Consider the following 23,089-nt stretch of genomic DNA (forward strand, 5'->3'; position numbering starts at 1 on the left):
CCACAGGAACGCTGGCTTACTGGTAGTCTATTATGTACTTTACTACTGGAACTTAAAAACAAACTGAAGTCAAACATAGAGGAACAAAAGATCCCCAGTTCACAGAGACACAAATGCCTTGTGGTTTGCATATATATATACACATGGATATACAGTATATGAGGGGAAAAAGAGTTTTGTCCAATTGTAATGAGTTGAAAGTCAATATTTGGTGTGACCACCTCTATTCTTCAACACAGTCTGAACTCTCATAGCCAGCTTTCTTGTGATTTCTTTAAGTAGTCTTCAGGAATAGTTCTATAGGCTTCTTGAAAGACATTCAAAGTTCTTTTTTGGACATTGGCTGCCTTTTGTTCCATTTTCTGTCAAGACGATCAAGTGATGCTGAACCCTCCCTTATTTACGTTACAATAAGTCTAAGCTGATGGGGGCTTCCCACGATGTACTGAGCATTTATTTTTCGCTCATCTCTTTTCACTTTCTGTGTATTGATACACCACTTTGGATTTAATCATTACTTATAATTAATCTCTGGCTCATTTCCACAGTGTGTCTTTTGTCCTGTCCCCTTCCTCTCACCCCCAAACGGTTGCCCTTCCCTGAGCCTGGTTCTGCTGGATGTTTCTGGATGGAGTTTTTCATTCCCACTGTCACCAAGTTCTTGCCTATAGAGGGTCATCTGATTTTTGTTGTTTCCTTCTGTATTATTGTAAGGTCTTCGCCTTACAATAGTTATAAAGCACCATGGGATGGCTGTTGCAATTTGGCGCTATATAAATAAAATTTAACTGAACTGAATGATCCCACACTTCTTCAGTAATGTTAGGGTCCAGGTTCTGGGGAGACAATTGTGTGTTTTTCTATCCAGGTATGCATATGCTGCATTTTTAGTATGTGTGGGATCATTACTATGCTAAAAAAATAAATGAACTGTAGCTGCTACCAATCAGATGCTTTTTAAAACTGATGGTACTTTTCTGCGTTCATAATTCCATCAATTTTGACAAGATCCCAACACCAAGGCTGAAATGCAGCTGTAAAACATAACAGTATCTCCACTGTGTTTTACAGTTGGCTGTAGACACTCAACTCTCTTGAACTCCTCCATTGATGATGATTCATCACTCCATCAGACCCGCTGCTACTGATTTTGAGTCCAGTTCTTGTGTAATTATTAATACCTCCGCCTTTCCCCCCCTTATTTCCCCTTCTTAAGAATGAGAATGAATGAGGCATTAGTGAACAGTGCGTGGAGGAAAGGCCAGACACAACACTGATTCATCCCCTGAATTCTGTTGTTTTTATGCTTGCCTGACTCATAGGGCAGTGTTAAGTAGCTTAACAAAAAACAAAAACAAAAAAGCACTCCTGTGAATATAGTCAGGTACAAGGTCTGTACTGAAAATGGGTGAAAACTTTGAAAGACCTCCAGAAAACCCGGAGAACTGTGTCTTAAGAACATGGATGGGTTACTGGCGTTCTGGGTAGCACTGTTTCTTTTTGTATGGAGTTTTCATCTTTTTCCCCCCTCTGCCTCTTGTCTTATGACAGCTGGAATAGCCCCAGCTGGAATAGTCCCTCCAATTCCAATTTAAAGCAAAATATAAATATTGAGGGGAGCCTGCAGCTCTACGCTTCCGTACTTTTGCATTGTAATGTTGATTACTTTTACTTCATTTACTTCGTTACCTCCCATCGCCCTAAGAGGTAAATTACAGAGCACCACCAGAGTCCATGTGACTTCTTGTAAAACTTTTTAGACTACGGGTGTGACATTTGCGCCATCTGGTGGACACAACAAAATACAACTAAAGTTAAATTGCTTATTAAAACATATTAAAACTCTACTTGTAGAATAGCAGTCAAACGTGTTAATTCAAGCCACCAAGCACTATCATAAATTTATGAGTATTTACCAACAGAGTGACAGTTTCGAGGCCCACGGAACTAAAGTCTGGACTGTGTTTCCTCACGGACGAGTTTCAGAACTGTAGCAGCATGTGTTTTGGTTGTGAGATGTAGAAGACCCTCCGCTAGTGAGGGTTAGAGTCTGTTCGTTAAATACTGTTCATTAGATATTCTGTAATACCAACATGTCCTCGGCGGAGGTAGTTCTGGGTTTCCTGGAGGATGCGGAGCCGTGGCGGCTTCGGTCTCCTCAGTTCCCGAGTAAAGTCGGAGGGAAGCCGGCGTGGCTCAGCCAGAGAGGCCTGCCCTCTCTGCCCGGACTGGAGTGTGAGATATGCCGTCTTCCTATGGTTTTCCTGCTGCAGGTGAGCCTCCATGTTATCCTACCTACTTCATAAAAATATTTACTTCACTTCACTGTACTGTACTGTTATAAGTCTGAGGTATAGAGAGATGCGCTGACATTATAATATAAAGACTGGAATAACTTGTAGACTACAGCTTTGGTGTCCTGTATAAAGAGTTAAACAGTAAACATATTAACACAACATTTTTAGCAGCATAAACACAGAGAAAGGAAAGTGGCACACATATCATACATTTGTATTTTGTAAGCCTCCTAAAAAGGTACATACTGAAATATATCCTTAATGAATTAGAACCCCCCCCCCCCAAAAAAAATATATATATATATATTTAATTGCATGGTTTAGGTACTAGACCTTCATTAGCCGGCTGGTTATTGATATATATTCTGATATAAGAATCGGAACATATTACCCAGGTGGTGTACAATGTGTGAGTATTTTTCAACTTTAATTAAGTACTTTTTACAAGCCTGATCTCTCTCTCTCTCTCTCTCTCTCTCTCTCTCTCTCTCTCTCTCACACACACACACACACACACACACACACACACACACACACACACACACACAGAACCTATACCTAAGTGCACACATACTCAAATCTGGGTCAACTCCGATTTAACTTCTGCATCCCACCTCAGCCTTACTCACTATAAATAAATAAATAAATAAATACTAGATTTACCTGAATTGTTGCAGGTGTATGCACCAATATCCGGTCAGGACAGAAGTTTTCACCGAACGCTCTTTCTCTTCTGCTGCAAAACTCCAGAGTGCTACACGCGAAACGACAGCCGCTGCATGAAAGGTAGTTCTTCACTGTTTGATGTCTGTCACTTCCCAGGGGTGGTGTTGTGAGATGTTGTCTGATTCTACTCATTTTTCTCAATAGATTTTGCAGTATTTCTTAAAAAGCTGTGTTTTCCTTCATGCCAGTTTTCAGAAACCAGTTACAGAGGAGGAACGAGTTCTACCCCTATGACCCTCCACCAGGTTTGTGAATTTTTGCTGCCTAACTCTTAATGAAGTATTCAAGATTCAATTTCTGAGTATTTGTAGAGGAAGAAGAATATGGTGGTGGTAGCATCATGCTCTGGGACTGTTTTGTTGTTAGTGGTGCTGAATGAAATAATGAAGGAATGGAATACCAGCTAAACCATTTGTCACACTTGGATGTTCCTTCCAGCTACCAAAAGTTTCTGGTTGAGGTGCAATTTGCTAAAGAACATTTAACAAAATATACAGAGTGTGTATGTATATATTTGAACCTTATACTATACTTTTGACCCTGTGTGGATAATAAAAAAATCCAAGAATTAATACAAACTTGTGCAGCAAGTTCTTGTTTTTTACTCTCATTAAAGATGTTTGCTGTACAATCCTTCCACTGTGGAAAAAGAACAATTTAAAGAAATCATTAAAAGCCCCAAATTACCCTGACACTCATGCCCAATGTATGTGAACCTTTGACCACAACTGTATGTCTGTTTGTCAACAAATATAAAATATCATCTTCCCTTTAGAGGATGAACCACCCTGCGATGCTGAGGAGGGCCAGAGTGTGTTGCCCGTTTCGGGAGTTAAACTGTGTTGGGTGTGCGGATGCCCCGGTAACAAAGCCTGCTCTCGGTGCCACACTGTGACCTACTGTGGAAAACACCACCAGACTTTCCACTGGAAACAATCTCACAAGAAGGAGTGTTGCAGCCAAGGTGTGTGTGGGATATTTACTGGAGCTGCAAAAATCATAATCACATTTTTTTCACTATTGAGTTTAATGATTGTGTTCATTAAACTTTCCAAAGAAGAAATCTGTTTCTGAAATTTAAATAAATGAATACATAAAATTAATTTAGAGTAAAAAAAAAATGAAAGGAGTGAATTTGGATTTTTATAAAGAGTCAAAAGTAAAGAAAGGTGAAGAGTTCAAAATCATAAAACAGCACAATAAACCTTTTATTAATTGATTGAAGCTAAGGTTGTAATTGAAAATAATATTTGAGTAATTTCACAGCCCTCGGTACATTTAGATTAATTGGTGATTGTAAAATGGGTGTCAGCGCGTGTGGTTCTCTCTGTGTTAGCCCTTTAATGGGCAGCCGATCTGATCCAGAGTGTATCTATATTTAGAAAAGCGATGGATAAAAAGCTAAGTGGTCCATAATCCTTTTCCCTGAGTTAAGAGAATTATGACTGTCATTTCTCATCACTAGAAAGACTAAACTTGTCCGTCTCTGTCTAGAAGGGTCTCCTGTTACACCCTCCCTGCTCCTCTTTCCTGAGACTGAGCTGGTCACTGAGCCAGAGGAGGAGGAGAAAGATGTCAAAGAGGCTGAAGGAGAACAAGAAGAAGAGGACGGTGGAGGGATCATTACTCAGAGGAGTGTGGATTGTCCCGCCTTGGCAGAATGTAAGGTTAAAGGTTAAAGTTTTTCTCAGTTTTCAATTGAAAAGTGAACTTTTATGTAGAAAAGTCCAGTCTTAGTGATGTATATATTTATTTCATTATAATTTGACCAGCACCAATCCTGACCTTCTGTTCTCTATCAGCCCTGGCAGAGAGCGACCTGGAGGAGATGGCAATGCACGAGACTGAAGACAGTAAAGTGTTCCAGAGGTTTAAGAAGAAGATCGCACCTGAACCTCACCAGGTAGAAAATGGAAGAGCTAAAAAGATCCAGACGGTTGTTTTCTTCTGTCCATATCTCACAGTGTTTGTCATTTCTAGGTGATACGTTACAGTCGAGGGGGCTCTCCCTTGTGGGTCTCCTCTCAGCACATCCCTTCAGATGAGGATATCCCACCATGCACCTGTGGTGCCAAGAGGACGTTTGAGTTCCAGGTAATCGACCTGCTGATCTGTTGAAGACCTGCTCGGGTCTTTAATCTTTCACTAATGACTGATTTATTCACAAGTTTGTGCTGTTGCTATCCTGTGTGTGTTTAGGTGATGCCGCAGCTGTTAAACAGTCTAAGCGTGGACTCGACTGGAGCTAGCATTGACTGGGGGACTGCAGCTGTCTACACGTGCTCTGCCAGCTGTGAACGCAGCGACCAGTACTGCCCCGAGGTCATCTGGAAGCAGGACTTCAGCTCAGATCAACACACGCAGACTGAACGAAGATGATGGGCGTCCCTTGTTTCATGCATAGCAGGAAAAGCACAGGTGGTGCTGATTTCATTAATATGTTTAGGCGACTCCGTTTCAGTGTGTTCGTTCACCCGCGTGGCTTGGTGGGAGACCTGATGTTGACATATCCAAATGTTTCACCTGAACTTGTCATTCAGTCAAAAAGCTGCGTGGTGCTGCAGGTAAGAGCTGACTACTTATGCTGACTGAGCTAATCACATGGGAGTAATGCTGCCTCTCCCTATTAAATGGACTGGAGATTTAACTAATCATAAACTTTGTGCAAATATAAACATCAGTGTAAAATGCCATCTCCAAATGTATAAAAGACGTGTGTACAAAAAGACGTGTGTGTTGCATCATTAAAAACAAATTTAGCAAAACAATGTTTAAAGAAACATCTGGATTTTTCCACTAATCACCTCACAGCGGCTCACCAGCGTCCACCCCCACAGTTTCATAACCACAGCAATAAGTCACCAATTGGGACAAATTTTTTTTAACACAGCAAATTCTGGCATTTACCAGCAAGACTCACCTCAAGTTACTGACCACGAAAAAAAAATGGTATTTTCCCCATCTTTCAGACTCTACATATTCATAGTTCAGGTTAAGTATCTTAGCCAGAACATTTAAGTAATTAAAATGTATTTAGATACAGAAAACTGAATGTTTTAATGAACGAGTCTGATAAAGGGCTGCACAGGAAAAATACATCAAATACTTGATACCAGCTACAGTATGCTATGATGCATGCTCCTCCACTGCTATATCATATGAAACAAGGATGAATGAAATGCATAGTGTTTGATTTATTTGTAGCCTGCACTTTGCAAACCCTGGCCTAGAGGCTTTGCATAGTTCAAACCCATTTAGACCTCTGGATTTAACCTAAAATTAGTTCCATATTATCCTAGTAAGAGCTCTTCCCTCTCAAACTGCTGGCTCATTTGTGGTTCCTAGAATTTCCAAAAGTAAAATGGGAGGCAGAGCCTTCAGCTATCAGACCCCTCTGTGGAACCAGCTCCCAAGTTGGGAATCAGGAAACCCTCTCTACTTTTAAATCTAGGATTAAAGCTTTTAAAGTTTACAGTTATGGCTGAATTGAGTGACCCTGAACAACACTACGCAGTTACGCTGCTATAGTCCGAGGCCCCTCCCTGAGCCTGGTTCTGCCAGAGGTTTCTTCCTGTTAAAAGGAAGTTTTCCTTTCCCACCATCACAAAGTGCTTCCTCATAGTAAGTCATGATTGTTGCTTTTGTATTTTTAATATTGTAGGGTGCTTAGCTTGCAATATTAAAGCACTTTGAGGTGACATATGAATAACATTGAATTCAAAACACAGGGGTTTAACCAAACAAAAATGGTGCTTAATCCAACAGAAGACCCAGATCCAACAAAGGAGTCCGTATGTACATGTTTATTAACGCACTGAGAAGTACATTAACAGTTTAAGAACCATGTAGATGCGACAGGTTCTGATTGATTTCCATACATACAGTCGAGGCTTAACTGAACATGTGAACCAAACGATCTGCCAATCAAATATTCTGAACTGGTTAAGAACTACATGTTAACACTGGTGTGAAGGATGTGCCCAGCTGAACCTGCATGAGATACACAAGCACATCAAAACGTGACCAGAATTTAAACACATTTAAACGGCTTTTTTTCCCCAGCTGTGTGTCTGAGCACAGCTCACCGGTAACCAGGACAGTCATATTTTTCTATGCTTGTAAAAAGTACCTAAAAAAAACTTTTAAATATAGGTTTGATTAGCCAAAAACAAATTATTAAAATTAAAAATAATAAATATGCAGCAACGTGATGCATATTTTACCTGCCATCAATCACTAGATGTAAATTCAGGATTAGGTTGGCAGCCGCTTCTTGTACTCAAAGCTAATAGCGTCTTTCTTGCAGGTCACATTTCAATCCTGGCTAAACTTAAATGCCAGTGATCTTACAAACACGCTGTCCTGTTAGTCAAAAAAACAAAAAGAATATCTGCAGAGCAGCATCCCCTTCAAGGTCGGAATCACTTATTTACAGTAGAAAAAATATTTCTCTATGTACATACACATGAAAGTTTGAGCATTAAAACACTTCTTTCAAAAATTACAACATGTTATCTGCTCCCGAGAAAATTTTACACCGACTCCAAACAATCAAAGAATTAAGCAGGATTGGAACAGGAAGCCAAACTGATGAACTACTCAACTTCAGCTGTAGGATTTGGATCAGTTCAGTTCAACTTGACGTGTTTCAAACTTTAAGAGAATTCACCGTCAAGAACTGAACTTACCGGCCTTAAATTTAGAAAGAAATCTACCTTTGCAAAGTGGGCCAATTCGGTTTTGAAGTCTCTCTCTGATTTGGGGCTTACAGAGCTGATTATGTCAAAATAAAATATGAGCAATTAATAAAAACCAGAAGTAGAAAACTAACTGCAAAAAAACAAAAAATAAAACAAAACAGTCCAGGACTGCCCCTTTTCTAATTAGCAGTTTTTACACTTTCTTACAATCTTATGTACAATCGAAAGAGGACTTAAAATGTGTATGAAATAAACTGACTTTTAAATATAGAAACTTGTGGGATCATAACACAGAAAAGACAATCCTTAAAACCCTGCTTATAAGACAACTTGAAATACTGTAGGGACAAAAAGTAAAAGTGAGGAAATCACTTCATTGTAGCACATCTCTTACAGAGGTCCACATGAGAAGGTCAGCGTAAGGCTGATGCTTGATGTGAAGCTTAAAAAAGAAAAAAAAAAAAGTTAGAAACAGGGTTGTGGGGACAATAAAAGAAGAGATGCAGGGTCTACGTTGTCTTCCGAAAGCCTTTGAGGATGGGGTATATGTTTTCAAAAGCTTCGTAGATCTCTCCTCTCACTTTGGCACCTTAAACAAAAACAGGGAGTATAGTAAGTTACAAAAGTTAATTCACAACAATCATTAACAGAGTTTAAAAACTGAACAAACTGCCCCATCGTGGACATCCCATCTCGCCTGTCCAAGTGCTTCAGGAAATGCAATTTACTTAATCTCAGTCTTACTTTTTACTAATATTTAACTAAAACTTTAAAATGTTTGCACCCTCACAGTATAACGTCCTCACTATGCACTGTGGCACTTTAACTATGCTGTTTGTTTATTATAGATTTATTGTATTATTTTTATCCCTTACCCCTTTAAAACAATTTCCTGTTATGGAATAAAAAAAAAGCATCTATCCATCAATCTTTAGTACTATTATAGTTTTTGATTAACATGATAATGGGATCAAGGAGGTTATTTAAAGATATTTTGTCAATTTGATTTTCCCCAACTACACAAATCAACTGACTGGAACTCCCTCAAACGTTATCATTTACGACTGGAGAAGCTATTAAATCAAATCCTTTCTGTCTATCCGACAGTCAGTATATGTTGGACAGACAGTATAATTTAGAAAAGCAGGGTCTAAACAATGTGAAAATCAGACTAACAAACTTTAACTTCTCCTCCTGTGTTTAATACACACAAAAAGAAAAATGTTTTGTTTTTTAAGCAGACAGGATCTTACCTGTGAGTACAACTTTCCCAGACACAAAGATGAGCAGGACAATTCGGGGTTTGATCATTCTGTAAATGAGTCCTGGAAACAGCTCCGGCTCGTAGCTGCAAAACACAAGTCGGTTATTTTAGTTCTTAAAAAGCAAAGAGTCCAAAATCATTAACAATCATTTTTAATTTTGCAGTTCACGTGCTTTCAGTCATTTTAAAACAAACAAAAACTACCTGCTAAACTGCTGATGTGTGAGGACCAATCCCTCCAGCCGAATGGGGAACTTCACGTCACAGCTGCCCACCATGTTCTGAATCTTGAAGTCCAGGAACTTGGCGGGAAAACCGAGCTTCTGCACAACACGCGCATATTTTCTGGCTGCTAACCTCGACTGCTCCTCACTAGAAAGATAAATGTCCAGGGGAGTGGTCAAATATTAGTAAAGTAAAGCAGAAAGACTTTTTTTCCCCCTTTTTTAAAAATAAAACAAACAAAATTAACGGTAATCTGACCTCTTGGCTCCTGTGCAGACCATCTTTCCAGAGCTGAAGATCAGAGCAGTGGTCCTGGGCTCTCGTATTCTCATGATGACAGCAGCAAAACGCTAACGAACGGAGACAACGAGGCTGACCATTATTACAGACATTACTTTTAAAATACAATAATTTCTGCTTGAATTTGATCCAAGCTGGGATTTTAATTCTATATAGATATTTGAGTTCGGTAGAGGAGACATGTTTAAATATTTATTTTTTTAAAGTGAGTTAAACAGGGGGCTGAAGAAGAAAAGATGTTGAGACTAGAGCTGTGTGCAACTAGTCGTCTACAAGAATAAACAAGAACACAAGTCTGTTAACTAGTTTTTCAGTTATGACTTCAGTTTCAAAAGCAGTTTAACTCTCCTCCCACCAGCCATCTCTTACAGCTCTTCTAGAGGTGGTGGCTGACTCAGAAGAGGGCATCCCTGCTTAGACTGCCGCCCCTGAGTCCCACACCCAGATCACAGGCAGAAAATGAACGCTATGGACAGCTGGATGGATTTACAACACCAGATAACCATTAGTTGTAATATGTAATGACATCACTTTCTGCAATATCTCTATGTGATGGGAAGTTGTAAACAGGGTGGAAATTAGATAGCTGACAGCTGTGTGTAGTAGTGCAAATCTACACGACCAATCATCTGAAGCATTGTGCAACAAAATTTACCTAACTGTTTCAGCTGGCTCTTAAAAACCCACAGAATATATATAAAGACAGTGCACCCTGTCTCTTTTGACCATTTTAGACTAATCAGCTGATGAGAGTTTCTCTCTCTGGTTTATTATCTAGTACAGTGTGGGTCGAAGTAATAACAGAAATTCAGTTTGAAATCACTCACAAGTATTTACAGTTACATATTTGTATTAATGAATTTAATTATATAAAAATGAATTAACACTGGAAATATGAGGTAGTTCATTTGTTATATTAATCATTACACTGACCTTAATTTACTCCTCTTGTACTGAAGTTTGTGTCACTTTGCATATGATTGGGTAGCATTAGCAATTTATAGCCAACAGCCTGTGTTGTTTAGTTTTTGAATACAATTATCAAGGAAATACGCCACTCTGTCTTTTATTTTGATTAGAGTGGAGATTTAAGATTTGGTGGGCCCTGTCAGAATTCCTGGTTTTCAAGTGGGCCACAGCACTCTTGACTTTGGGATAGCCTTTCTAGTAAATTAATTACCAGGAACATCCACAGTTTGTAATTTGTAGACTGCAGCCAGTAAAGTCACATCAGTAAGCTGTAGAGCAATAAAAAGCCAAGAGCCTCACCTTTGGGTTGTACTCTGCATTTCTGGCTCTCAGGGCAATGGTCTTCAAATCCAGTTTACAGCCTAAGTTTACAGTAGATACTATATTTCTAAAAGTGAAGAGGAGAAAAGAACAAGAGAAAACAACTGAGTGAATAACATACAAACAATTAAAAATTTCATTCCCTTAAAGTACAATTTGGTTCAATATATGTGCAGGAATTTCTTTCCTTTTAAAGCAGTTATCACCAAAAATTGGGGTGGGTGGGATGAGATGTGAAACATACTGTAGCTGCGGTACTATGCCAGAGGTTTCTGAAGCAGGGGTGGCCGGCGTGATGGGGGTCATGGGGGTCAGCGGGGTGGTGAAGAGGGGAGTGTTTCCTGGCAGTGCAGTTGTGGTCGAGCCTCCCACTGCCTGGGAGTGGAAAAGTTGAGGGGTCTGCCCCGACGTCCCTGCAAAGGGAAAAAAAAAAAAAAGTGGTTATTTATGTGTAACCGGAGATTAACTTCCACCACGGCTAAATAAAACCAAGATTTCTCATAATAAATGTGGAAGATAAAAAATGACAGCTTATGGAGTACCTGAGCCGGCCTGTTGTGCCTGTTGTTGTGCCTGTTGCTGCTGTTGCTGAGCCTGCTGTTGCCTCTGCTGTTCCTCCAGTATTGACAAACTGTTGGTGTTCTGCACTGGCTGGGGTGTCAGACCAGAGCCATATGGCATCATGGGGCTGAAGAGCGGCATGCCTGGGGTCATGGCTCCCTGCATGGGGATAAGGCAAAAAGAAGGGCATAATGAAATAATGATGAAGCAGAAACTAACTACAGAGCAAAGATATAAGACAGTTCCCTCAGTGTTAGTATTCTGGTTTTTAGGTCTGACTCTTCTCTTTACACAAATAAAACAAAAAATCTAAATGACAGCAGTCTCTCGACTGACTTTAAACCCATGAAGAATATGTTGGTTCTGTTGGAAGTACAGCCATTTCCAACCAGTGAAAGAACAGAAAGATCACAACTGTGTCAGCTCAAGTTGTCTTTTTTTTCATGACATAAAGACGTAACTTTAGAAATAAATCATATTCAGTAAGGTTGGACGATATGTAAAAATTTTCCAAACGACAATCGTCGGTCAGATAAATAACGATATGTAATATATTCACGCAGGTGCAGGCTTTTTGATGGGCGGAGCGATGTAATGTAATCTGATTTGTGCATTTAGAATTTATATGTTTTGTTTAGAGGGAATATTTCACCTTCTTTTCTTGTTTGTTTCAGTATTATTATAGCTACTTTTTGAATTATTAGCCAGTATCGCTTTGTTTCCCTCCCCACCATTGTGTGTGGGGTTTTTTTTAATTTAAATATGTTTGTTTTTCTTCTTCTGAACATAGGCTACTGCCCTTCTTTCTTTCTATTATGAGTTTGAGTAAATGAATCGCTGCATTTGGGCGCACTCTGAGGAGGGTGCCGTTAAAACTATTATTTTTTCCGTTGACTGCTTCTCTTAGCTTTAACCAACATCATTAGCAAACTTATTCATAGGCAAATAAATAAATCATTCTTGTAAAAATGATCGGTGAAAGGCTCAGTCAATAGTCAATATATTCGTCCAATCACCCAACCTTAGTATTTAGTAACACATAAGATGATTTAAGGGGTGTTGACACAGGGAGGAAATTACTCATCATCCATCACTTTGTCGCTAATGGTTCATCACTGGAAAGCAGGCTCCGGTTGCATAAGTAACATACATTCATCAGCAGTATCCCTCATTCTCATTTGGTAGTCACTTCAATCAGTCGCCTCAAAATTGAGAAAAGTAAAACTTTGTGTCCACCCACTTTGCATCACCAACACCCATTTCACCCTGTATCGATTTAGGTCTTTGAATATCCCTGATTTTATATGGTCTTAGGTCATCACAGTTATTCACTTCCTGCAGAGGATGGATCTAGACCTTTTCCCTTCACCACTGATTTTCAATCCAGTTCTTGTGTAATTTGTCGTACCTCAGCATTTCCCCCTCCAGTTTCCCTTTCTTAAGAAAGGCTTCTTGACCATAATTGTTCCACTGAGACCATTTCTGATGAGGCTTCAGTATACAGCAGATGTATGAATGAAGTGAAGCACCAGACACAACACTGGTACATGCCTTGAATTAGGTACCTTTTTAATGCTTTAATGACTAATACGTCATTTTAAGTGGTTTAACAAACAAAAGAGATTCCTATGAAAACAGGGAATGAACTGAAAATGTGGAGAAATGCACCCATTTTTAAGAACTTTAGAAAGCCTGAAGAACTATTGTTTAAGACCACTTCAAAAAATAGAAGAAAGCTTGGCTCCTTGGATGCATAAATATAAAGAAACAACGGATGTCTAAAGACTTTAAAATCTGTGACTTAATTTTCAAAAAGCCTTAATGATGAAACACAAAGCCCATGTTACCTGAGGGGAAGCCACCAGCCCTTGGAAGGCTGGTATGCTGTTGTTCTGGTCCATCCCTTTAGATTCCCACGTTACTTCACTGCCACCCAGTAGAAGGCAGTAAAAGCGTGATAACTAACCCAACAGGGCTCTTTAAACCTCCAGCCTACAATGTCAAACACCAGACGCAAACACTGCAGACTCTTCTTTTTACCCCCGGCAGTAGCGTCTTGGCTGAAAAGATGACAAGAATCACACTTTACTCAGATAAAACTCAAACAAAGTGGCGTAAACAACATGCAAATGAATGAAACCAAAATCGTGCAGCAGCAAGCGGTGGCGCGAACTCATTTAAATAACTTTAACCTTTTCTAACATTACTTTAACTCTCTCGTTCATTTCTTGCCCAGTACATGAGGTGTCCTTTAACCAGTTAAGTGTGCAAAATGCCGCTAATAAAGTTACCAAACATTCCTCGCACAAAATGAAATGTGTAAGCACACGGGCTAGCTGAAGTTAGCGGCAGTTAGCATTAGCAAATTTAGCAATCATGAATCTGCAAACTAAACGTTTAAAAATTTCGGTTTTATGCGGTAAAAACAACTGCAAATAACTCAAAAATCTGTCAGCATGAACCAGAAAATCACTCTTTAGCCTACAATCAAGGTGTCGCTGTTAAAATCAACACACGAACAGCATAAATTCAGCTCCAGCTCCGTAACTAGCCCGGACTTCTTCTTGGGCGCTCACGACCTACTTCCGGAAGCTTCTTCTTCTTCCGTCGTGTCACAGTTCACCACAGACACAGCAAAGATGGCGTCGCTGAGTGACAAATCAGTTTGGGATGAAGTGGAGGATGGGATCGGCGAAGAAGTGTTAAAAATGTCCACAGAGGAGATAGTTCAGCGCACTCGTCTCCTCGACAGCGAGATAAAGATAATGAAGAGCGAAGTGCTGAGAGTAACCCACGAGCTTCAGGCTATGAAGGATAAAATTAAAGAAAACACGGAGAAGATAAAGGTGAACAAAACGCTGCCCTACCTGGTGTCTAACGTGATCGAGCTGCTGGATGTGGACCCCAACGACCAGGAGGAGGACGGGGCTAACGTGGACCTGGACTCCCAGAGAAAAGGAAAGTGCGCAGTTATCAAAACTTCAACCCGGCAGACCTACTTCCTGCCGGTGATCGGGCTGGTGGACGCCGAGAAGCTAAAACCGGGAGACCTCGTAGGTGTTAACAAAGACTCCTACCTGATCCTGGAGACCTTACCAACCGAGTATGACTCCAGAGTCAAGGCCATGGAGGTGGATGAGCGCCCCACAGAGCAGTACAGCGACATTGGAGGTCTGGATAAGCAGATCCAGGAGCTGGTGGAGGCGATAGTGCTGCCGATGAACCACAAGGAGAAGTTTGAAAACCTGGGCATCCAGCCCCCAAAGGGAGTCCTCATGTATGGACCCCCTGGCACCGGGAAGACCCTACTGGCCAGGGCATGTGCCGCTCAAACCAAAGCCACATTCCTGAAGCTTGCAGGTCCACAGCTGGTGCAGATGTTCATTGGAGATGGTGCCAAGCTGGTCAGAGATGCTTTCGCCCTGGCTAAAGAGAAAGCCCCATCCATCATCTTCATAGATGAGTTGGACGCCATTGGAACCAAGAGGTTTGACAGCGAGAAGGCTGGAGACAGAGAGGTGCAGAGGACCATGCTGGAGCTGCTCAACCAGCTGGATGGATTTCAGCCAAACATGCTGGTCAAGGTAAATTTGCCTGTTTACTCTTGAATACAGCAAAAGTGCACCACAATTCTGCTACCACTTCATTGTTATTTAATGTTCAATACTGATAAAACATTATAAACTACATCTGAGTAGATCTGAGGCACCTAAAGTGAATTTATACAACAATTCATTAAGAAAAACGTTAAAATTTCGTCAATATCCAGACCCCCACATTAATACTTTATGATGACTGGAGTTTAATTGCAATGATACTGTCTTTATTATTTAGGTGATTGCTGCCACCAACAGAGTGGACATCCTGGATCCTGCCCTGCTCCGTTCAGGTCGTCTGGACAGGAAGATCGAGTTCCCCATGCCGAACGAAGAGGCCAGGGCTCGCATCATGCAAATTCACTCTCGTAAGATGAACGTCAGCCCCGATGTCAACTATGAGGAGCTGGCCCGCTGCACCGACGACTTCAACGGCGCCCAGTGCAAAGCTGTGTGCGTGGAGGCCGGTATGATCGCGCTGCGCCGCGGAGCCACAGAGCTGAACCATGAGGATTACATGGAGGGAATCCTGGAGGTCCAAGCTAAGAAGAAGGCTAACCTTCAGTACTATGCCTGAGGACACTACCTGTGTCTGTGTATTTGTGTGTGAGAGTCTTTGATTACTATTAAAAGCTGTTGAGAAAACACATGTTATGATTTCTGATTATCTTGAGTCAATAAAATAAATAAAATGCCTCGAGTATCTTTTGTTATTTCCTCTAACAATTTTAAAAATAATGTAAGGGTACCTGGTGCTATTTAGAAGCTGCACATCTGGAATTGCATAGTAGTCATAAATTTATTCTTAACTTAAAGCAGTTAAAGTTAAGAATAGATGGCAGGGTTCAACATACAGTTGTGGTCAAAACACACACGCACTAATATTTCGTTTAATGTTCTTTAGTATAAATTCTGGGGGAATTTATACTAAATAAATTCTGGGGGAATTTATACTAAATTCAGGGGGAATGATGTGTAATAATACGACAGATTTTTGGAAAGAGGTGAAAGCTCAATAACTGTAAACCATCTCTACCATCAACTGTTGAAGGTGTTTCTGGGGCAGATAACATTGCTGCATTATGGAGACAGCATTACAGTGCGTTGTTTAACTGTATAAAAAGTGATCCATATGAGGACAATTTTGACATGAGTAATGACACAATAAGTGTAAGGACACATGAAGTATATGAAGCCATTCATAGGTTGTCTGATAATAAATCCTCTGGTTTGGATCACATCACTGCAGAACATTTAAAACATGCTAGTTTAAGGCTAGCTCCTCTTCTAGCACTCTGTTTCACTGGGTTTATGATTCATGGCATATTACCAGGCTCAATGCTGTGTATTTTATTGGTACCAGTTATGAAAGACAAAGCTGCAAAAGTGAGCTGTTTGGATAATTACAGGCCGATTGCACTAGCCAGTATTTTATCTAAGGTGTTAGAAAGAATCTTGTTTGACAGAGTTAGTGTGTTCATCTCTTCTCTGGATAATCAGTTTGGCTTCAAACCAAAGCACAGCACTGACATGTGCATATATGCACTCAAGGAAATAGTCAGTTTGTATAAGGCTAAAAATTCATCTGTCCTCATGTGTTTCATTGATGCCTCTAAGGCTTTTGATCGAGTGAACCATAGAAAACTTTTTGATAAATTGAAGAGACGGGGAGTTCCTCAATACATCGTGAGGATTCTCTCTTACTGGTACGCTCATCAGAGCATGCAGGTTAAATGGGGAAGTAGTATTTCTGCCCCCTTTGGTGTCAGCAATGGTGTCAGACAGGGTGGGATTTTGTCTCCAATTTTATTTAATCTATATGTTGATGATTTGTCCATACAGCTGAGAGCCTGTAACACTGGGTGTATATTAGGTGAAACATTGATAAATCATCTTATGTATGCAGATGACCTGGTTGTTTTTAGTCCAAGCAGTGCTGGGTTACAGGATCTTCTTAATGTCTGTACTGAATATGGTGTGCAACATAGAGTACAATGCTGCTAAAAGTGCTGTTTTGATATGTAGAACCAAGCAGGATAAACAGCTAAATTTCCCTTTGTTTAAACTGGCACAAAAAAACTATTGAAGTTCATAAAAAGGTGAAATACCTCGGTCACTTTATTACTGAGCAAATGAATGATGATGATGACATATACAGACAACGATGTAAGCTCTATGTGCAGGCAAATACTATTGCACGCAAATTCAGCTTTTGTTCACTTCCAGTTAAAGTGGCTTTGTTTAAAGCGTATTGCACACCGCTATATACTGCCCCCTTGTGGTCATCCTACAAACAATGTAGCATGCAGAAGCTGCATGTTGCATATAATGATGCGATGAGAATCCTTTGCAGGATACCTAGAAGTGGTAGTGCCAGTCAGATGTTTGTAGCTGTGGGTGTTTGGACTTTTAAAGCACTTTTAAGAAAGTTAATGTACAATTTTAGAGAACGACTGGATGGTTCGAGTAACAGTATAATTTTAGCACTTACAGATCCGACAGTGAGTGGTTCCCGTTACTCATCCAGTCTGAGAAAGCACTGGTTAAAGTGTTTGTGTATTTATCGATTTATTTTAAGTAATTGGGTTTTATGTATATTATGGTTTTATATTTTTTACAAATGTTTTATATACTTATTTATATACATATATATATATATATTAAATGGTTTATACCCTGTGTTGGGGGGGGGAGAGAAATGTTGTGTGTGTTTCTGTCTTGTTTTTATGGACATGAAGTCTGCCAATAAAGATTGAATTGAATTGAATTGAAATGGTAGAGTTCATTTATATTGGTTGGTTTCCGGTCAATTGACTTGGCTGTTAAGCATAGTCCAGAAATTTTCAAAAAGGTTGAGACTGGAGTTTTGGAAAGGCCATTTCAGAAGCTTAGCATTAGCCTGCTTTATCCTTTCCTGAATCAGTTTTAACATGTTTGGGATCATTGTCCAACTGTGTCCAAGTTTCAACCATTTTGCTGTTAATCTAAGGTGAAGTGGAAGAATTTGGAGGTAGTCCTTCATTATTCCAACAATTTTGTACAGTCGACCCCCGTATTCCCCGGGGTTAGGGACCACAACTCCCTATGAATATCTGAAATCCACAAATACTCAGTACCCCCTCTAAAAATGCTAATAACTACCTATTTCAATCTTTTCGGGATCTTTGTGTTTGGAATTTGCGCATCTTTTGTTAAGAAAAAAAAAATCAATTTTAATGATCTTTTGCTGTGTTTACATTAATATTCAAATTTGAAAAGTAAATTTTTTTTATCATAAAAAAATGTATTTAGTCAAAAAAATTACATTAAAAATCCATGAAATAATCTGCAAATATTTTGGAGTTGCGTTCCACAGAAGAATCCATGAATACCGAACCCTGGATCAACAGGGGTCGACTGTATACCATAAGTGGAAGAAAATGGATGGATCAATGAATACATGCTGACAGTTCACATTTTTGATTTTCTTTTCCTATACACACTTGTTCTGATCACGACATGAGTCATGCTTTTAATTTGACAACCATATAGATTCACACTGAGCGCTCCAACTGTTCTACAGCAACACAACCCTTTTATACATCAGCCTACGATGATGATGTCATACATTTCCTTGAAATACTTTTATAAGTACTTAATGTGACAAGCTCAGTTTATCTCCGTCAAAGTTGACCTAATTCATTTTACTGGTTTCAAGCACATCAGTTTCAATAGCTGACTGTTCACTGGGTGCCTCATTTATTTTAATATTATACAGTCACATGAGATCACTTGGGTTGTACATAGCCAACAAACTAAAATGATTTTAATCCACTGATGATGTGTATGAATTATGTATTCCTACTATGCTAACCGATGGTTCTAAATGGAAAAAGCGAAACAAAACAAAACCAAAAAAACAAACCAATTTTATTATTTAACAAGATATTGTATTAAGATACTGTTTTCATTTGTTTTCTTTTGGTCATAAAAGACATGCACAGAGGTCTATCTGAGGTGGAATGTGCAATGAACAAGCAGAGCAGACTTTTAAATTCTTTACATTTATTAAGAATGTAAAAAGAATAGCAGAGAGGATCTCCTTCGAAAACATAATGAAAAATCAGAACAGAGGCAGGGTCTAGGTATGGGCGAGTGAAGAACTTACTTCTCAGAATAGGAGTGCTGATCCAGGATCAGCCTGCCAGACCACATAAAAGAGCATGTGAACAGGAGAACTGGAATATCTGGGAAACAGGGGAAAGAAAACTAGCTCCCCAGTTAGCCACTAAGGTGGCTACTTGAATCAACACTCCTGTTTTGAGAAACCTGACGTAAAGGTGCCAAAGCCATAAAATGAATGTGCACCAAACAGAAAAACTAGAGGCAGATGGAAACAACATGTTTCCTCCTCAGTCTTTCCTCAGAGGTATAGTCTCCTCATTAATGCCCTCCTTAGTGATGACACAGATCCGAAGGGCATCTCCGGTGTAGACGTCTCTCTCTGCGGCTGAGATGAAGACGTCTTTGACCAGCTGAACTGCCTTATCCTTAGTCAGAGGAACATGCTCGACACCCTCCATGTTCTTGAAACCAATCTGTGGAGAGAGAGAGAGAAGACCGAGTCCTGTATTTGTCTGTGTTCTCAGTAAAAAATTGTTTAGTTGATTCTTTGTTCAGAAAGGACCCAAGCACAAAAAAATCTCGATCTCGATCGAGAGAGAGGGTCCAGAGGCCAGATTAGGCTCCCTTCCACCTGCAGTCTCTGAGCAGGTCCACCCTTACCATCCACCAGGTCACCAGCATCCTGTTTAGAGTTAAGTTCAGGTTTGCCTTTACCCCTTTATACAGAATTTTTATTTTTTCCATATGGCATACCTCAATGCAGGTCTTATAACAGAATAACTGGAAGGTCGAGATTCTGAAACGTAATATGTGGCTACGAAGTGGTTTGTCATGACCTGGTGGATGCTGGGAGGCTAAATAAGCTTAAAAATACACACCCAAGATACAAGCACGTGAATATAATAATGTTAATATGGAAACATCAGTTAGTACACGCGCATGTTTTAAAAACCTGGTTATCTAGTAGCGGCTGTAGCATGGCGCTGGCTGATCCTCCGGCCTTGTAGGTGTCTCTCTGGTAGGAACCCACTGGGTCAAAGCTGTACACTGCTCCCTTACCTGTATTACAATTACACAATATTACAAACAGAAACAGGCTTTTACATACAGTAACACAGTAAAATCTTAATAGTTTTAAACATAACACAAACTAACAGTATGACACAAGAATAACATTAAAAATAACACCTCAAGCACCCAGCACTACACTACACATGAATTATTTTATTTTTTGTAGACTGTCACCTCTTTGGGATCACTGTCATTTTTTTTTGGGGGGGGGGGGGGTTGCCCGTTTGTTCTTATTATTTTGTGCATGTTGTCATTAGATTATAGTGGTGGATTAGAGAGAATAATAATAAAGTTGTTAAATATGAACACTAAAGTAAGTAAACCTTAAAGTTTTGGTTAAAAAAGTGTGATCAGATCAAAACCTCCCTCCTTCTTTGTCTATCCTGCACGACATGTTCATTTATCAGTTTAACTGAGAGAGGAAAAACTTACGTAACTGTATCCTGTACCTTTTACCCAGTTCATTAGCACAAATTATCATAATAGCCTGTCCACTCAAGCTTTAGCTCGATTATTTTACCTTGTTAATAAAAGTTGTTTAATGAAGTCTCTTGGCAACTTTTAGTTTGTTTCCCAAAGTTGTTATACAAACTAATGTAGTCTCAAACTTTATTCACTTAAATTTGTCTTCTGCACAAAAAATAATCTATAACCATAGCAAGAAAAAAAGATCTGCAGCCCAAACACAGTTTAAAAAAATGTAGTCATCATAATATCAGCACCCACCCTCTTCATCCAATCCTCCAATGATGTTGTAGACGTAGTAAGGAAAGAATCTTCTGCTGTACAGGATGGTGGACAACATGGCTGCAATGGCTCCGCTGGTCATCGTCTTGTTGTTCGAGTGTTTGTACATCTGAAAGGAGAGAAAACATTAGAACAGCTGTGTTTTAGCACGACGATGCTGACTGAGAGTCCTGAAGTGGGTGTGGATGACAGCCTGTTATATTATCCATCATGCAATGTGAAAACAAAAGTCTTTCTGCACCACTTCACCTTTAGTCTGGCATCAATTATTTTTGTCAGAGTCAGGCAGTCGCCATGGAAACCGCTGCAGCCAAGTACAGTTGTGTCTGTCCTGTAAGAGGAGAACATTCTGATCAATATATTATTTATCTGGTAGCTTTATCCCCAGAAAACAACAGCTGCTTTGTGGCACAAAAAAGAAAAAATATATAAATTTACACACTATTAAAGGCCTCACAGGGCTCTACCCATAATTCATAACCTGTTGTTTCCCAGTGGCTTCACAGAGAGATGACAGTGCACTTACAGCTTATAGCATTTTGGGGAGTCCCGGCTGTGGATTGAGTAGCCTTCACTCAGCCTGGTGTCTGAGGCTACAATGGCAAAGTCTTCTCCGGCAACAGCCAGTACAGTTCTGAGGAAATACACCACAGAGGTCAGCCTGTTCACCACACAAGAGCGGAAAAAAGTCTGCTGCACCAGGAAACGGCTAATGCCAGCTACAGGCTACTGATCCGAAACTGAAACTGTAGGTTTAACTCATCTCTAACAAAAATCTCTGGCTCATAATATAACTTTTTTCCACTAAGGTTAGATAAATATATAGGTATACAGTTATATCGCAGACAGGATCAGAAACTTTTCATTATCTCAACAACTGCTTTGTTGACAGTTCATTTTCGGAGCGGGTTAGCTTGAGTCCAATGTAATAGGATGTAAACGTTAGCAAAGAAGCAAGCTAACTACACAGGAATTGAAAATAAGCTCTCACCCTCCGTTGTAGGCGTATGGAGAGAACTTGTGCTCTACTGGACCAGTATAGTGATAATCTTTCATCTTCCCAGGATCCCCGAAATGCTGAGAAGAAAGCATATTTGAAGGAAAAAGCCGACGGTGCTGAAGCTTCTTTCAGATAAACTCGCTGTATCACTGCAATATGGCAGCCTCTTCTTTTACGGTCGTCACAACCGAGTCTTCAAAGCGCCTCCGTGTGACAGCGTCTCCACAGGCCGCTCGAAGTAATGCACACCACACGTTTAATGCGTTCGCTAGCCGAAAAAATATCTCCGAAATTGAAGAAAGAAAGACAAATTGTAATCGAAAGATCAAATTTGCTCCGTTTTTTTCCTGCAACAAGATACTTTAGAATCCTAGAGTCTCAACTGACTTGAAGCGCATTTTTTTTGAGCAATTACAGAGTTTTAGTTTATTTTAGGCTTGAAATACTGGGGATACTGGCTTCTTGGAACTTTTGTGCATCACTTGCATATTAATGTAAAGAAACAGGAAGAAATTAATAAGAATCTAAAATCAGCTGGAGATCTGACCCATATTAATATACATGGCAATGCCATTAGACAGCTTATAATGTACAAATACTCAGGGGTGCAAATTCATAATGCACTTACCTGGAACATACATGTGAAAAGCGTATGTGTCAGAGTTCATCAGCAGCTTCATTTTCACTGGAGACTTTGAGTTTTTGGGGTCTGCTGCAACACTGTGTCATTTTTTTTATAGAACTACTACAAAGTTTGTCTTAAATTTATGGCATCAGCAACTGGTTTGGAAATTTACCACTCAAGATCAAATTTTAATTTGATTAAAACGGCAGGAGAAAAAAAATCACAGCAACAACACTCCTCAGTCACCAAGATATTTTTGTACAGTCTGCTGTTGAGCAGGCTACCAGGATTTTATCCGACCCCTCACACGTCCTGTTCTCAGAGTTGATGAACTCTGGCAGAAGGAACAGAGTCCCCAGTGTAAGTATAACTGTTGTAAACATTATTTGTTCCACTGTCAATTAAACTGATAAATGAGCAGCTCATGAGTGAATGACAGAGAAGTGTCGACGTTTTTGAAGTTAGTTGTTTTTTAATTATCACCTATTCTTAAGTCTGTGTGTGACTTTTTAGTGCAGCAGTTGCCTGATCCAGGATGATTTTCTCTTATGGGAGAGTTAAAAAAAAGTTATCCTGTATGGTG

General features: G+C 39.8%; 4 protein-coding genes across 6 annotated transcripts; 2 read left to right on the forward strand and 2 right to left on the reverse strand.

Annotated features, from left to right (window-relative positions):
* The first annotated feature begins 1,991 nt into the window (after nucleotides 1–1,991).
* pdcd2 (programmed cell death 2) lies at nucleotides 1,992–5,791 on the forward strand. Of its 2 annotated transcripts, none has more exons than XM_063461447.1 (8): nucleotides 1,992–2,273; nucleotides 2,975–3,083; nucleotides 3,212–3,268; nucleotides 3,799–3,987; nucleotides 4,518–4,685; nucleotides 4,826–4,926; nucleotides 5,004–5,117; nucleotides 5,223–5,791. In XM_063461447.1, the coding sequence occupies exons 1-8, from the start codon at nucleotides 2,094–2,096 to the stop codon at nucleotides 5,400–5,402; spliced, it is 1,098 nt and encodes a 365-aa protein (XP_063317517.1). In that variant the 5' UTR covers nucleotides 1,992–2,093; the 3' UTR covers nucleotides 5,403–5,791. The 2 variants fall into 2 exon arrangements, with proteins under 2 accessions (XP_063317517.1, XP_063317603.1); XM_063461533.1 differs by having other exon boundaries at nucleotides 4,521–4,685.
* A 1,026-nt stretch (nucleotides 5,792–6,817) lies between these two features.
* tbp (TATA box binding protein) lies at nucleotides 6,818–13,961 on the reverse strand. Of its 2 annotated transcripts, none has more exons than XM_063477363.1 (9): nucleotides 13,849–13,961; nucleotides 13,211–13,423; nucleotides 11,345–11,522; nucleotides 11,047–11,215; nucleotides 10,782–10,869; nucleotides 9,471–9,562; nucleotides 9,192–9,359; nucleotides 8,977–9,071; nucleotides 6,818–8,312 (listed from the first exon to the last, which is right to left on the reverse strand). In XM_063477363.1, exons 2-9 carry the CDS (start codon nucleotides 13,262–13,264, stop codon nucleotides 8,233–8,235), a joined length of 924 nt encoding a protein of 307 aa, XP_063333433.1. In that variant the 5' UTR covers nucleotides 13,265–13,423; nucleotides 13,849–13,961; the 3' UTR covers nucleotides 6,818–8,232. The 2 variants fall into 2 exon arrangements, with proteins under 2 accessions (XP_063333433.1, XP_063333425.1); XM_063477355.1 differs by having other exon boundaries at nucleotides 13,884–13,909.
* A 19-nt stretch (nucleotides 13,962–13,980) lies between these two features.
* Nucleotides 13,981–15,651, forward strand: psmc3 (proteasome 26S subunit, ATPase 3). The gene is made up of 2 exons (XM_063477364.1): nucleotides 13,981–14,947; nucleotides 15,198–15,651. Exons 1-2 carry the CDS (start codon nucleotides 14,003–14,005, stop codon nucleotides 15,534–15,536), a joined length of 1,284 nt encoding a protein of 427 aa, XP_063333434.1. The 5' UTR covers nucleotides 13,981–14,002; the 3' UTR covers nucleotides 15,537–15,651.
* A 3,246-nt stretch (nucleotides 15,652–18,897) lies between these two features.
* Nucleotides 18,898–22,057, reverse strand: psmb1 (proteasome 20S subunit beta 1). Its single transcript, XM_063461655.1, has 6 exons — nucleotides 21,873–22,057; nucleotides 21,408–21,515; nucleotides 21,131–21,212; nucleotides 20,861–20,990; nucleotides 20,016–20,122; nucleotides 18,898–19,536 (listed from the first exon to the last, which is right to left on the reverse strand). The coding sequence occupies exons 1-6, from the start codon at nucleotides 21,971–21,973 to the stop codon at nucleotides 19,351–19,353; spliced, it is 714 nt and encodes a 237-aa protein (XP_063317725.1). The 5' UTR covers nucleotides 21,974–22,057; the 3' UTR covers nucleotides 18,898–19,350.
* Between the last annotated feature and the right edge of the window lie 1,032 nt (nucleotides 22,058–23,089).

This window comes from Pelmatolapia mariae, linkage group LG1 (assembly GCF_036321145.2).
Source record: "Pelmatolapia mariae isolate MD_Pm_ZW linkage group LG1, Pm_UMD_F_2, whole genome shotgun sequence".
Classification (NCBI taxonomy): Eukaryota; Metazoa; Chordata; class Actinopteri; order Cichliformes; family Cichlidae; genus Pelmatolapia; species Pelmatolapia mariae.

Coding starts and splice junctions, on each gene's coding strand:
- psmb1 (XM_063461655.1), bottom strand. CDS start 21,973: ATGCTTTCTTCTCAGCATTTCGGGGATCCTGGGAAGATGAAAGATTAT. Junction 21,213..21,407: donor TCCCCAAAATGCTATAAGCT/GTAAGTGCACTG, acceptor CTCCTCTTACAG/GACAGACACAACTGTACTTG. Junction 20,991..21,130: donor TAATTGATGCCAGACTAAAG/GTGAAGTGGTGC, acceptor CTCTCCTTTCAG/ATGTACAAACACTCGAACAA.
- psmc3 (XM_063477364.1), top strand. CDS start 14,003: ATGGCGTCGCTGAGTGACAAATCAGTTTGGGATGAAGTGGAGGATGGG. Junction 14,948..15,197: donor AGCCAAACATGCTGGTCAAG/GTAAATTTGCCT, acceptor TTTATTATTTAG/GTGATTGCTGCCACCAACAG.
- tbp (XM_063477363.1), bottom strand. CDS start 13,264: ATGGACCAGAACAACAGCATACCAGCCTTCCAAGGGCTGGTGGCTTCC. Junction 11,523..13,210: donor GGCTGGTGGCTTCCCCTCAG/GTAACATGGGCT, acceptor ATCCCCATGCAG/GGAGCCATGACCCCAGGCAT. Junction 10,870..11,046: donor GGCATAGTACCGCAGCTACA/GTATGTTTCACA, acceptor CTTCACTTTTAG/AAATATAGTATCTACTGTAA.
- pdcd2 (XM_063461447.1), top strand. CDS start 2,094: ATGTCCTCGGCGGAGGTAGTTCTGGGTTTCCTGGAGGATGCGGAGCCG. Junction 3,269..3,798: donor CCCCTATGACCCTCCACCAG/GTTTGTGAATTT, acceptor TCTTCCCTTTAG/AGGATGAACCACCCTGCGAT. Junction 4,686..4,825: donor TTGTCCCGCCTTGGCAGAAT/GTAAGGTTAAAG, acceptor GTTCTCTATCAG/CCCTGGCAGAGAGCGACCTG.